Source organism: Ammospiza nelsoni, chromosome 17 (genome assembly GCF_027579445.1).
Source record: "Ammospiza nelsoni isolate bAmmNel1 chromosome 17, bAmmNel1.pri, whole genome shotgun sequence".
Lineage (NCBI taxonomy): Eukaryota > Metazoa > Chordata > Aves > Passeriformes > Passerellidae > Ammospiza > Ammospiza nelsoni.
In genome coordinates, this window is record NC_080649.1 from 2,572,094 (window position 1) to 2,587,023 (window position 14,930).

The following is a 14,930-nucleotide window of genomic DNA, read 5'->3' on the forward strand; positions in this document are numbered from 1 at the left end:
CCCAGTTCCTCTTCCCGGTGCCTGCCGAGCCCGGAGCGCCGGCACCGCCTTAAAGCGGCACAAGCGCCCTGCCACAGCGCGGCGGCTCCGCGCCCGCCCGCCTTAAGGCTGCCCCGGCACCGCTGCCCGTGCCCTGCCTGCCTCAGTTTCCCTCGCTGTCAGCCTCTGAGATACCCACTCCCTCCCCATGCCCGTGTCTGCCTGCAGAGGTGGTAGGTACATTTCGGGACACACGTAAAATGGTGATTTTCTGCATCAAACGGACTCGTTTCTGACAGTTCTGTGACAGCCGTGTGACAGGAACCCTTAAAAGCCAATCCCGGAGCCCAAAGGAGCACGCACTGCACCAAGAAGGGCTCGGTGTTCTGAGCAGACATCGAAGATATGTTCAAAAACCACTTTGGGGGTTAAAGCTAATGGAGAAGAGGGAGTTCTCCAAGTGGTACTGACAGGATTAGGCAAACACTGAGCTGGGAAATAAAAGTTTCTGCTCGACAGCACTAATAAGGTTCCAAAATATTTAATTTTTCAAGTCCACAATGTTTTCAAGTGGAATGTATTGTCCTTGGTCCATAGAGAGGGTAAATTTGCGGTTGAGATCGGGTGACCTGGGGAAGGTCACGGAGGGAGGGAGGGAAGGAAGGAAGGAAGGAAGGAAGGAAGGAAGGAAGGAAGGAAGGAAGGAAGGAAGGAAGGAAGGAAGGAAGGAAGGAAGGAAGGAAGGAAGGAAGGAAGGAAGGAAGGAAGGAAGGAAGGAAGGAAGGAAGGAAGGAAGGAAGGAAGGAAGGAAGGAAGGAAGGAAGGAAGGAAGGAAGGAAGGAAGGAAGGAAGGAAGGAAGGAAGGAAGGAAGGAAGGAAGGAAGGAAGGAAGGAAGGAAGGAAGGAAGGAAGGAAGGACTGGCTGGACACAATGTTGATCTCAGCTGAGGCTGGGAGGGGAATGTGTCAAGTTCAGGTCTGTGTTTTGCTTTCACTTGCACCGCAGGCGTTTTGCTTCCTGCGAGGAATGGGATTTCAACACAGCTGGGTGTTCCTGACTAAGCAGGGAGGGAATGCATGCAAATTTATGGCTCCCCAGGGCAGTGGTCAGGGCAGGGAGCCTGACAGAGCTCAAGGAGCATTCGGAGAACACTCTCAGGCACAGGGTGGGATTTCGGACTTGTCCTGTGCAGGGCCAGGAGTGGGACTGGACGTTCCCTGTGGGTCCCTTCCAGCTCTGGATATTTTACAGTTCTGTGATCTCCACTCAGGCTTCCACCATTTTCATGGATACTGAACCACCGACACATTCCCTGCCTGCAACAGCTCCGGGATGCGCTGCTGCAGCTCCAGAGGGATGGAAAATACAGAACACGCATTAACCTGAGGGATTCCAATCCCATTCCGTGACACCAGAGCACACATTCCACGCAATGAGTCCCGCCAGAGGGGACAAAAGGGATTAAACCTCTGCTGGGGCAGCGCGGCCATTCGGGCAGCGGGAGGGAGCGGCCACCCGTGTCGGGGACGGCCCGGTGTCGGGGAAGGCCCGGTGTCGGGGACGGCCCGGTGTCGGGGAAGGCCCGGTGTCGGGGACGGCCCGGTGTCACGGACGGCCCGGTGTCACGGACGGCCCGGTGTCACGGGGCTCCCCTATCGCAGGGCCCTCATGTCGCGAGGCCCCGATGTCGCCGCTGTCGCGCGAGGCCTCGTGTCGCGGAGTGCTGACGCTCCATGACGTCACCACCGCCCCCCCCTCCGGCGCTGCTGAGTCACGGCCCCTCCCGCGCGCCTGACGCGAGCCCGGCGGTTGCCATAGCGACCGCGCTTCTCGCGAGAGGCGGCGGAAGCGGCGCGCGGGCGGCGGGCGTCGCGCGGCCCCCGCGGCGGCCGCTGATTGGCGGGCGGCGGGCGGCGGCTCCCGGCGCGCGCCGCTCCCCCCGCTCCGCCCCTCCGGCGCGCGCGGCCGCGGCGCGAGCCGCCAAGATGGCGTCGGCCCTGGAGCAGTTCGTCAACAGCGTCCGGCAGCTCTCGGCCCAGGGTGAGGGGGACGGGGCCCGCCGGGGCCACCGGGAGGACGGGGCGGGCCCGCGGGGCCGAGGGAGGACGGCGGAGACCGAAGGAGCTCGTCAAACCGCGCGGGTGGCGGGGCGGCGCGCCGGGGCCTGGCCGCTCGCACGGCGCTCCCTCAGGCGCGGGGCCGGGGCGCTGCACCCCGGCGCGGTGGGGCCCGGGCCGGGGTCTGATCAGGGCAGCCCCGAAGGGATCCCGGCGGTGTGACCGGGCACGGGGAGCCGGCGGGGCTCTCACGGAGCTCCGTGGGTCTCGCAGGGGTGGTTTCGGTAGCGGAGCATGCACGGGTGATCCTGCCAAAATCCGAGCCTTTAAAACGGGGAGGAGCGAGCATCGCTAGGGCTTTAAATGGGACTGTGCGGCCCTGCCTGTCACCTCCCCAAGGAACGGCCAGGTTGTGATGAGTGTGGTTTAAAATAAATTTCCGAATTGTCCAAGTGTCTGCGCTCTACATTTGCAAAGCAGAGCGTGGCCAGAGAGTCCCGCCCCAACTGTGTGACAGATCTGAGACTGTACCCACGTGTCCACAAAGGGTTTTAATAATCACGGTTGGAATTCCTCCGTTTCCCTGCCAAACTCCTGATTTTACTGTGTGTGGGCGCAGCGTTTCCTGGTTCTTGAACTTTCCCTCTGTGTTGATGCTCTGTGAAATGTGTTCTGACCGGTCTCTGCCTGGGATGTTTCCTCCCAGAAGCTGATCAAAAACTGATGTTTCCCACCATGGCCCCAGGTTTTCTCTCTTGCAGTTCTTGGGTTGAACTCCACCTTTCTCTTACTCTGCTTCCACTTAATAAATACAAAGTATTTCTTCTTTGGAGACAATTTATACCTGCAGGGTGTGGGTACAAACCAGATGGATGATGGATCTTTGTTCTGTAGTTGAGCTGGAGAAATTTCTACCGCAGAGTTTTGGGGATGCAGAAGGCTCAAGGGGAGACTGGTGGGCTTTGTGGGAGTTCTCCCATTAGGGATGAGCCAGGGAGATGCTCTCTGTGAGAAAGTCCCCAGCACAGTCAGGACATTGAATTATTGGAGCAAGTCCAGATTGAGGCCACCAGGATGATTGCAGGGATGGAGCTTTGAGGAAAGGCTGGGAGAATCTGGAGTGTTCAGCCTGGAAAAAAGAGAAGGCTCTGGGATGGCCTAATTGTGACCTTCCAGGATCTGGAGGGAGCTGCAGGAAAGATGAGGAGAGAGTGTTTATAATGGCCTGGAGGGACAGGAAAGGGGGAATGGCTTCATAGTAACAAGGGAATAGGGTTAGATTGGATATTAGGAAAGAATCCTTCCCTGGGAGGGTGGGCAGGCCCTGGCACAGAATTCCCAGAGAAGCTCTGACTGCACCTGGAGGTGTCCAAGGCCGGGTTGGACAGGGCTTGGAGCACCCTGGGACAGTGGGAGGTGTCCCTGTCCATGATAGAGGATGGAATGAGATGATCTTTGAAGTTCCTTCCAGCCCAAACATTGTGGGATTCTGTGAAAGTAAATCCAGAGGCAGCAGCTGGATGAGAGCACTCAGGAGCAGTGTGTGTGCTTGTGCTGGTTCCTGATTGTCATTTGGCCACCTGGGAGACAACAGGAAGGGACATTTAGCTGGGCCTGGTGCTGGAATTTCTGCTTGGACTGTAAATTGTTCAGTGTATGTGTGGGTAGAGGGAGAGATCACAGAATCCCAGAATGGTTTGGCTTGGAAGAAACCTTAAAGGCCATTTCTGTCCAACCCTTGCCATGGACAGGGGCGCCCTCCACTAGACCAGTTTGCTCAGAGTCTGTTTGGGGTTTGTTTTGTTTTGTTTTGTTTTTTAGAAGGGGTGGATTTCTGGACTAGGGAGAACACCAGAATTGGGGGTTTGCAGTGCCTGAGCACCGTGACCAAAGCACAGAGAGATTTACAAACCCCATTCCTTCCCATGCTTTTGCCTTTTTAAAATTCCATAGGGAGGAGAATGGTTTAGGAGGCATTTCTGGGATCTGGTCCCCCATTTGGAATTTTTGATCCCTCTGGCACTCCAAAACCAACATTTCATTGCTAGAATTTCCCTGCTTTTCCTCTCTCAAAGGAAAAGGCCAGAGAGCTGAGGGTAGTGTAAATCTCTGAATGGAGGCACTATTCCTCATTTTATGGAGACTTTTGTTAAGGGTGAGAGAACCTCTGTTTTTTCTCTCTAATCTGCAAGGATTGAACATTGAAACAATGCTCTGCTTGAAACAATACTCTGCTTCAGAAGGACATAGCTTTGATTCATTCAGTTAATTGGCAGGGAGGAAGAGTTTGAAAGCAGCTCATGGGAATGGATCTGCTTTCTTTATAAAGGTTTTGGGGCTTGCCATACCTTCCTCATTTAAAGTAGTCACTTTTCATATAGAATAACATTGTAGTTTTAATTGTACAAAGTAAATCTAAGGAGAGGTTTTTAAATACTTTTGTTGTAGGTACTTAATTGTAACTTTAATGTCTACTTCAAAAAAATGCTTATGAGCAGACCTGAAAGTTGGGTAGTGCTTGAGGACCAGCAAGGAACAAGCTCTGGTATTTGTTTTATTAAAAAAAACCATGGTGGGTAGAAAATTAATGCCTGTTTTATTAAAGAAAATTAAAACTTGGGGCAAATCTATTATTTCCTGCTGTTACATGAGGAAGCAGATTATAAAGAGGTGTGGGAATGGGTGAATGTTCTCTAATTAGGCTTTGACAACAATGCTTTTTATTTTTCAGGGCAAATGACCCAGCTTTGTGAACTGATCAATAAAAGTGGAGAGCTGCTAGCAAAAAACCTTTCCCATCTGGATACAGTGCTCGGTGCCCTGGATGTACAGGAACACTCCCTAGGTGTTCTTGCTGTCTTGTAAGTGTTGCTTGCTTTGGATTAAATACCAAAACTTCAGGCAATGGGCTGAACTGTCAGACAAGCAAAGCTTTTTGTCCTGGCACTGCACAAGTTCCTGGAGAAGCTGTGGCTGCCCCATCCCTGGAGTGCCCAAGGCCAGCTTGGACAGGGCTTGGAGCACCCTGGGATTGTGTCCCTGCCCATGGCCTGGATTGGAACTGGATGGGCTTTGAGGTCCCTTCCAACCCAGACCATTCTGGGATTCCATGATAGGTGTTTTTCCATATGTGTTCAGAAAAAAAATATCGAATGAGCTTTTGAAATTTTATTTCAGGGTATATTTTCACTGAACTGTAAGCATGGAGTGAGACATTTTATTCCAGTACAAACCAAGCTTTTATCATGGGTCTTGGTCGTTTGTCTTTAGACAGCACTGAGGTTCTTGCTGCTGTCTGGAGTTTAAGATAAAATTGAGTTGCCTTGGGGGTGCTGAACTAAGGTAAAGATATTCAGTCTTGAAGTTCAAACTGGCTGTATCTGACTTTAGTGAACTATCTGCACGTTTCACTGCTATTGTAAAATTCTCTTTTAAGGGAAAGATCAGAATTCTAGCACTTGTTCTGCTACTCTTTCAAAAGAAAATACTGATAATACTGAAAATGATCTTTGCCATTTGCACTAAATTGAGAATTATGTTGTGCATGAAAAGGTGTTTTCAGATGTTGTGCAGCTACTGGGAAGTCCTATACCATGTCTCATAAGCACTTTGGATTTGTTTACAAGCACCTACATGCAGAGACTTAGCAATGAAAGTGAATCTTTTTATGAACCTCCAAGCAATAAATGCTAAACCTTTTGTTTCTTTGTTTCAGGTTTGTGAAGTTTTCTATGCCCAGCATCCCTGACTTCGAAACGTTATTCTCACAGGTGCAGCTTTTTATCAGCACTTGCAATGGAGAACACATTAGATATGCAACAGACACTTGTAAGTTAAGCCTAATTTCAGACTTGATACGTTTTTGGATAGTTTGGTAATACTGGTTTTTCACTGAGGTGTTTTTTTCTTGTTTGTTTTTTACTGTGTTTAGTTGCTGGCCTGTGCCACCAGTTAACAAATGCCCTTGTGGAGAGAAAACAGGTGAGCAAGTATCATCTAGTACAAATAAGTTACTCCTTACCCAAGGCTTCAAGGGGGTGTTACCAGCCTCTTACTCCATAAAAATTTGCCATTAACTTCACATCAAGTGTTTCTGTGCAGCTCTTTAGTTATTAAATTTACTGAAAGGTAATGAACCAAACTCAAAATTCTAAGATTTGTCTGAGGGAAACCTAAGAAGATAATTTTTGGAGGAGAAAAGTCACCTAAAAACATGTTCTCCCACACAAAATAGGAGATCTGTAGTACCAAGAATGTTCTTCAGACAATGCATGGGTAGAGGAGAGAGCTGCCAGGGTTATTAGCACTGATGAGTCAGTGATTTTAGTTTCAGTGTTATTCTCACTGGTGTTACATAATGTTCTTAATGAAATACCTTAAAATATGCAGGAAACTTGATTAAGAAATACTTGACCAGTGGTTTTGTTGCTAAAATCCTGACTTTTACAGGCCACTTTGGTGAAGTCTGTCCTGAGACAGACCAGATCTGATCTTTGCTTCTAAGTGGAGTGAAGTGAGAACCTTGTCTTTAGTATTTGTTGGGAGTTTGGATGGAGTCATGGAGTCAAGGAAGGTTTTTTATTGATACGGATTACTGTATGCCTGGTGAGATTGGTTTTGTGGAGAGAATTGAGGACTCGATCAGGAGAAATTGTATAGCCAAGGTTAATTTTATTTTCCAAGAGACAGCAATATCCTACAAAAAGGGAACCTCAAGTTAACTATTACTTACTGGAACCTGTCAATTAGTGTTATTTTTCATTTGTAAGTGTCAACATAAGATCCAATGTGCTGCCATCTATGAGAAATTATCTGAAAGAGATGTAATTTCTGACAGCCCCTGCGAGGAATTAGCATTCTCAGACAAGCCATAGACAAGATGCAGATGAACACAAACCAGCTGACCTCAATACATGCAGATCTCTGCCAGGTAAGGGCATCAGAATGGCTTTTTGTGAGAATAAAAGCTTATAAAATACCTATAAAACTTCAAGGAAATGCATGTTCACATATTGCAGTGTAAGAATGGATTTTTGTTTGGTTTGGTTTTTTCCAGTATTAAATAATATGATATACTGAAACAAAATCCAAATCTGATATACAGATTATTACTAATTTTAAATGCTCAGGTATGTCCTCAGATCTTTGATTTTGCTGATGACTTCAGAAAGTCCTTTGGCATCCCTTCTCTGTGAGCTGAAGGTCACACTGAACTTTTCTTGGGTGGTATCAGTGTAATATCCAGCTACTGTCTGCTCAAGTCTGACAAAATACATGTTTATGTTTGTCTGGTGTCTTTGGCTTGGATTTGTATTTCTGTCTCATTCCTGGCTCCTGGGATTTGGGGCTGGACAGGAATATTCAGAGCAATATTTAGTGCTGCCAGCACAGTAGTCTGGCAGTCCTGGAGTTTCAAACAGCTTTGTCTGAGTTTTAATTTCTTTAGGGGTCAGATAATTTCATAACAGTTCATAATCTGTGTTAAAGATTTTCAACTTGTGTTACTCCACTACTGACACACTCTGTTTTTTAACTCATGGGAGAGTGATATTTATGCAGTAGTACTAATTAATTTATTTTAAATTCCTTCTCATGGAAACTTGAATGGAAATGGCTATTGATGAAAACTTGATTTATTTTCTTGTAGCTCTGTTTGTTAGCAAAATGCTTTAAACCTGCCCTCCCGTATCTAGATGTGGACATGATGGATATTTGTAAAGAGAATGGGGCATATGATGCGAAGCACTTTTTATGTTACTACTACTATGGTGGGATGATATACACTGGGCTAAAGAACTTTGAAAGAGCACTCTACTTTTATGAACAGGTAACTTGAAATGAAACCACAAGTCTGAAATGTGATGTCTGGAAAGCAAAAGTAGATGGGTAACAGTGCTGAGAAAACACAGCACCTTTAAACTGGCACAAGCAGACTGTCCTTGGAGGTGTTTTCCTTAAAGAAAGTCTCTCACAGCCTTATTGCACCATAAAGCTGTGCACCTCAAAGAGTGATGTTAAATTTATCTCACTAGAAATATTTTTCAGCTGCCTGCTTGAAAGTGCAGCAGAGAAACAGGTCATAGGCTGACATATGGTTGTGTGTCCTTAAAAAATAGTCCAGTGGTTTTGGTAAGGCCTTCGCTACTCTTATGAGAGGAGTTATACTTCTTCAATGCTGTTATAATATTTGCTTTATCTGGGAAGGAGACAAAAATAGTAAAATTGGGAAAATCTTGTGTATGAGGGACATGCTGGGAAATGTACAAAACCAATGAGGGTCAGCTCTTGAGTGGTTCCAGTATCATAGTGAACTAAAATCCCTTTTCCCTATTTTGCTGACCTTTGACAATGTAATAGCTTTATAAAACCTCTTTGAGGGTATGTGTAAATCCAGGTTCACAAGTAGCTAGAGATGATTTCTGGTACAACTTTAGATATATTCCAAGAAAGGAAGTTTTGATTTTATCTGAGCAGGTCTATTTTAAGACAGGCACCACTGGAATGTCATATGTTTTGAGTAGCTTGTATAAAATTTCCTTTCTTTTGCATATGTCTGGATAATTAATTTTGACAGAAGTTAGTTCTCAAAGGAGAATTTCATATGTCACTGTATCTTTTACATACAGCTTGAAATTGAGGTTTTTGTTCATGCAGTAACTATTAGGATCTACCAGTAAGCAGACTAAATTTCTGTTCCATTTCTTTCTCTCTTGCTTAGGCAATAACTACTCCAGCCATGGCAGTCAGTCATATTATGTTGGAATCATATAAAAAGTATATCCTAGTTTCTTTGATACTACTTGGTAAAGTTCAGCAGTTACCAAAATACACTTCCCAGATAGTTGGTAGATTCATTAAGGTAAGTATTGCAAATTCATCTAAATAATAGATCAGCAAATCTGAATTTGTAAATGTGTAACAGTGGAAGGTGTCCCTGTCCATGGCAGGGGTTTGGAGTGAGATGAACTTGAAGGTTCCTTCCAACCCAAACCATTGTATAATGTCAGTGATACATGTTTTTAAAATCTGGGATAACTTCAATGTTGAATAGTACTAATCAATATTCCTTTCACTGATCTGCATCTTCCTTTATAGCTTTTTATGTTACAGTTTAAAAAATACTCCAATTTCAATTGGCTTTCAAGCTGCAGTGTCATTATAAAAAGATTTGACCTGTAACTTCATCTGATTGAAGCACAAAATGCTAAACAGTTTACTCCCAAACCAACTTTTTAAAGAATAAAGGCTTCTGAAAAAAACTGTGAGTTTGGAGTCTGTAAGCATTCAGGTTAGGGGGTGTGGGGTGGGAGACAAAACTGCTGCTGAGAGAGTTCTGATCTTAAGTAACACACTTCTAAACATTTTATTGATTTGTGACCAAGATTCTAGAGAGTTCCAAAATTCTTCTAGCTTCAGAGACTAATAAACAAGCTGAGAACATTTTAAGGTAGTTTAGTGAACTGGTGTCACCCTCTGAGTCTCTGCTGTCAATGCTGTGACCCGATGTGGTCAGGGATGGATGTTTTAGAGGACACAACTGGCAATACTTACCTCAAACTCAGCTGGTCAGTTGAGAGTTTTTTCACACTGCTGTAAGTAAAACTGTCACACAGAGGTCCTGGAATGATGTTTATTAAATCTTACACTGCAGTAATACAGATTTTAGTGTATAGGGTCTGTCATTGCCATAAAGCCATGTATGGGCACACTGGGTTTTTTATGAGAAATGCCCAAGCTACTTCAATTTACTTCAATGCCTGCTTGGCTTCTAATGTTGGAGCACTGAATAGGTTTTGTGAGGCTGAGTGAACACTGTGTTCTTCAAGAAGGGTTCTCATTTTTCTAATTGCAGCCTCTTAGCAATGCTTACCATGAATTAGCACAAGTTTATTCAACCAATAAACCCTCGGAGCTTCGAAATCTGGTGAACAAACACAGTGAAACTTTCACAAGAGATAACAATATGGGGCTGGTTAAGCAATGCTTGTCATCTCTCTACAAAAAGAATATTCAGAGGCTAACCAAGGTAAGAGAAACTTGTGAGCAGTTTTCCTCTAAGAGAATGTTTCTGAAATATATTCAATTTAGAGCTAAATGATAACATAGTAATGTGGCAGAGAAATTACTTGAACTGAGATTTGTGTCTGAAACAAAGGAGACTAGAATGCCCTGTATAGGAAAACAAATCAGTTGGCTGCTTATGCATTATTTAAAAGGTGATTCAATCTGTCTGTCAGGGAGCTTTGCCTGTGAGGTTTTTGTAGATAATCAAAAAAGTGAGTACTACAACCCAGTGACCTTCATCCCTATTCAAAAAATAGGGAAACTGACCTTTACAGGCCACTTCATTAGAAAGGAGTGAGTTAATAGGACAGATTTTGGAAATGCCTGAGATAAAATGAAAACCAGAAGTACTGAACTGATTTATTCCTTCAGCTGAGAGATCAGATTAATCCTGAAAGGTGATTGGGGAAAGCAGTTTATTTGCAAGCTCAAATGCTATTTGCTGCAGTAAAAAAATCTCATAAGGACCTTTATATATGCATCTCTTGAAGGGAATTCAAGAGGTAGAGAGTCACTTTTTTGTGTAAAAAGGTGAGAGAAAGAGGTTGGACATGGTCAGGACTGTCTGGTGTAGAATGAAATTGCAGGAATCAGTAATGACTCCATATGTGCTCAGTGTAACAAATGAATGTCTGGAGAAAGAACCGACTCACTCTCATGAGCCCTTCAATAATTGTGGGTTCCACTTGTTCCTTCCCATCAGACTTCCACAGCCAGCTTACATAGGCCATGAAGCATCAACAAGAAAATGCTTAGCATCCAGTTTTAACACTTTCAAACTTTCTACATTTCAGACGTTTTTAACATTGTCATTACAAGACATGGCAAGTCGAGTGCAGCTGTCGGGGCCCCAAGAAGCAGAAAAATACGTCCTCCACATGGTAAGACTTAATTTTGGGTAAGCTATCCCAAAATTAGTGTTTGGGTTGGCAGTACACATCCTGAGCAGGGTGGAGGAAATGCTGGCAGTCTGCTGTGGTGTGGAGACTGTTCTCAAAAAATCTAAAAAGCTTTCTCCACATAGATAAGGCATGAATTGTGGTTTTGGGAAGTGTGGGAAATAAAAACAACCAATTTAAAGACAATTCCACAAAGAGTCTCTGTGTTGTAATTAGCTGAAATTCTGATCTTGGTGACAACTTCTTTTAAACCCTCTGTCATTTCAGATAGAAGATGGTGAAATCTTTGCAAGTATTAATCAGAAAGATGGTATGGTCTGTTTCCATGATAATCCTGAAAAATATAACAATCCAGCTATGCTTCATAACATTGATCAGGAGGTAAATCTTTTACTGCTTTTGGAATTCTTACCAAAGAACCTCAGTCTGTAATCAGAGAGCTGCTGGCAGAAGCCAGTGTAGTAACTTAGGTATAGAGAGTGAGGACTGTATATCACTATTTGAATGTTTCACAATATTTTCATCAGTTTTAGATTAATACTCTTTGCAGTGTGTTGCTTGTTGTGTCCTGCACAGCTTGAGCTGTTTCAGGAGACTGGCTGCTTGCTGTTGGTGATGGGAAGATCCTTGAATGGATTAGAAAGATTGTTTTTAGAGTTTTAAACTTGAAGAATCACTTCATTGGCTCTCAAAAACCTAGTTTAAGGTGGTTGACCCTCAGGGGACTGTCCATCAATGGCCTTAAAAAGGGCTGTTAGGGGGACATGGATCAAATGAAGGGAATAAAAAATGGTCTGACACTTTTGTTTGGGAGGTGAGGGGTGAGAACATTTTGATGTGGAACTTCAGTGGATGGCAGAAGTTATTAGTTCTACATGACACAGCCATGAAATGTGTTGAAGATCAGGTACAAGCTGGACAAAGTAATGAATTTCATAAATATTTTTAAGATGCTGAAATGTATAGAGCTTGATGAACGACTGAAAGCCATGGATCAAGAGATCACTGTGAACCCTCAGTTTGTGCAGAAGGTAATGGATTTAATGTCTTGTAAGAGTATGTGAGAGATTCATTCAGTGCAGTGAGTGTGTTGTACTGAATGTCAGTATTTACAGTGTTGTCTTTACACATTATTAATAATATGTGCATAAACATCATGACACATCATAAAGATAATTTATTCATTTTGAAGGTGCTTTTCCCTAATTAATCCTGCAGTGATTTCAACCAGAAAATTAAGTGCATGTTATTTCATAGGCACTTTATTTTCCTGCCTGTTCACTTGAAAGAATTGTCATTGTCAAGCCTGCAGACCTGTTTCTGAACAGAACTAACTCTCTCCCTTTCAGAGTATGGGCTCTCAAGAAGATGACTCAGGGACCAAACCATCCAGTTATTCTTGAAATTAATGTTGCTCACCACTCCGCTTTCAAGTAAAAGCTTATGAAAGAATCACGCCTGGAGCAGGGCATTGAGGAGTTCCACAAAGAGAGCAGAGAGAACTGAGCTTTGCTTTTCACCTGGACATTAAGAAAATAAAAGAACATCCTCTCAGTACTGTATAGTATCAGAAATATTCTCTGCAAAGAAAAAGGAAATCTCAAAAGAAACTTGAAAGTCTGTTGTGGATTTATTTATCTTCAGATTAACATTGTTAATGCATTAAATAATCTACCTTTTGTTTTAAAGGGTTTGAATGTTGCCGTGTTTCTGTAGCAGTCCTTCTCTTCTGCAAAAGAAAGTGTTATTCAGGGAAGAATACAAACTAGTGTTGGTTCACTTACAAGATAATTATTGGTTCATTATTCTGTATTTAAAGTTGGCTCAAAGTGCAGATTTATCATATGTGTGGTGGGGGCAGAGGGGTGGAGTTCAAGCAAATCATAATGTAGGGAATTTGCATATGCCCAATGTAGCTGGTGCTGTCTGTTAAATGAGGAAATAAGAACTGTTCTTCCCAAAAGGATGAGGATATCAACATGTCCTTGTAAGGAAGTTTGCTGCACAGTAGGAATCATATATGGAAAACATACATGACAGCTGTTTATGATTTTAAGTTTCTGTTGCAAAATATCTGCTAATATTATTTGCTCTTAGATGAAACTTACTAGACCTAAACAAAAGGACATTTGGAAAACATTGGTGTTCTGGAGGATTCTAGATAGGAAGTTGTTTACACTGAAAGCAATTTAAATGTTTGTTCCTGTGCAACTGGCAGGAAGGTATTCAACAGGCTGATAGTTTCTTTGGTGGAAACCAGTACTTCTGCATGGAACATAAATAGAACTCTATACAGCTCTCAAAATGCAGGATTTTATTCAGATATAATGTGTTGGAATGGTACCTGGTTTTTAATTTACTATTTTAAACTTTGTTATTGGATTCTTTAAAGTGCTTCACCCCTTAAATCAACGGGCTGTTTAATTTTCTGTCGTTCTTGTGTATCTGAAGATTCTCACTGTTCAAACACCTTCCTGTGAGGCAGAAATAAACCTGTCACCAAGTCAGAAAACGAGAAGCTCAGCAGCCACTGCTTCCTACTGAACCACCTGACCAGGAGCTGCTTGCTTCTGCTACCCTGCCAGCTTTTTTCCAGGTGGGAGCTGAGCATTCCTGGCTCTTGCTTTGTGAAGTTTTTATGTATTCAGGTCACCTGTGGTTGAAAATACTCCATTTGTGCTTCCAGTGCTGATACACAAGTGTTGGGGTTTTCACTTAAAACCGGTGTCATAAGTGTAGCAGAGCCTCTGTGGCAGCAGGGTGCTGCCTTCTGGTGAAGAGAGGTGTCCCAGGTTGTGGTTGGTGGTGAAGGATGTTTTTAAAAGTATAAAATAGCAGTTTAGTATTGAACACAGTGGAGGTCCACAGTGTGAGCAGCTCATCACTTCCTGCCTGAGAGAATTCCATTGGGACAACTTTTATATCTGATCTTTAGGCAAAATCTTGGGGTTTATCATAACTCACAAGTCTTGTGAGTTAACTAGAAGAGATCTATGATTTTGAAGGTTTTTATCCTAATTAATCCTGCAGTGATTTTAATGCTGAACATTCACCATTTTCCCCTCTGGTCCCATGGAAGTGTTAATGAGTAATTAGTGATGCTGTGGCTCGAGCCCAGAACAGGGTGTTTGTCACAGCCACATGTGGGACTCACAGAAGGGACTGCAAACACTGACCCCAAACCCCACCCATCCAGAAATGTGCCTGCCTCAACTCTCCTTGCCAGGGGAGAATGTATTCAGGATGCTGTCATGGAGTTACAAAAAAACCAGGAATGTCCATTTTTACTAGTTCCTATTGGTGAGCATGGAGATCTGCAGGATGGTTTTCCAGCTGTGGAATTAGAAGCAAACTAATCTATGCAGCTGGTGAATAGCTCTAGATTTTTCTCCTTTTATCTTGCCCAAAGTAGATAAAACAAATCCATGCTCACATCAAAAGGATGGCAAAAATAGCTGTGTAATAGTTTAAAGTGATATATTCCATTACATATCTGATTTTTAAGAAGGCAGATGCTTTTAGAGAACTGCTGAGGTTCCTTTTCTGGCGTGGATAGTTGTGCTGTTAATGTCTGAATTCTGTAAGAATTTCAAAGTCAGGTCCCACCTGTAGAATCAGTAGATAAAGCATTCACCAGAAGTGCTCCAGGGAAGGGCTTTTAAGTCCTGCTTTGATAAACACAAGTGGCCTGGCATCTGCACATCTTGAGATAGCACTGAAATTAAGTCAGATTTTTAATGAAGCAGCTCCTTCCAAGACTTGGAACTAATTGCCTGGGCTTTCTGGTTTTAATTTGGATTTCCTGCAGGGAAGGACTTTTGCTGAAATCTAGGAACACTGCGTGCTTGCTGCTCCCACCTTGGGCTCTCACAGGTCCTGTGGCTGTTCCTTCCCATCCTGCACAGTCACAGGATGTGTCCAGGGAATACT

The 14,930-nt window shown here is 43.8% G+C and overlaps 1 protein-coding gene across 7 annotated transcripts; it reads left to right on the top strand.

Moving 5' to 3' along the window:
* Positions 1 to 1,937: 1,937 nt before the first annotated feature.
* COPS3 (COP9 signalosome subunit 3) lies at positions 1,938 to 13,518 on the top strand. 7 transcript variants are annotated; one of them, XM_059484013.1, is made up of 12 exons: positions 1,938 to 2,020; positions 4,769 to 4,898; positions 5,753 to 5,865; positions 5,969 to 6,018; positions 6,875 to 6,967; positions 7,685 to 7,864; positions 8,756 to 8,896; positions 9,890 to 10,063; positions 10,896 to 10,982; positions 11,268 to 11,381; positions 11,951 to 12,031; positions 12,350 to 13,518. In XM_059484013.1, the coding sequence occupies exons 1-12, from the start codon at positions 1,966 to 1,968 to the stop codon at positions 12,401 to 12,403; spliced, it is 1,272 nt and encodes a 423-aa protein (XP_059339996.1). In that variant the 5' UTR covers positions 1,938 to 1,965; the 3' UTR covers positions 12,404 to 13,518. The 7 variants fall into 7 exon arrangements, with proteins under 7 accessions (XP_059339996.1, XP_059339999.1, XP_059340000.1 ...); XM_059484014.1 differs by lacking the exon at positions 1,938 to 2,020 and adding an exon at positions 2,238 to 2,446; XM_059484016.1 differs by lacking the exon at positions 8,756 to 8,896.
* Positions 13,519 to 14,930: the final 1,412 nt, after the last annotated feature.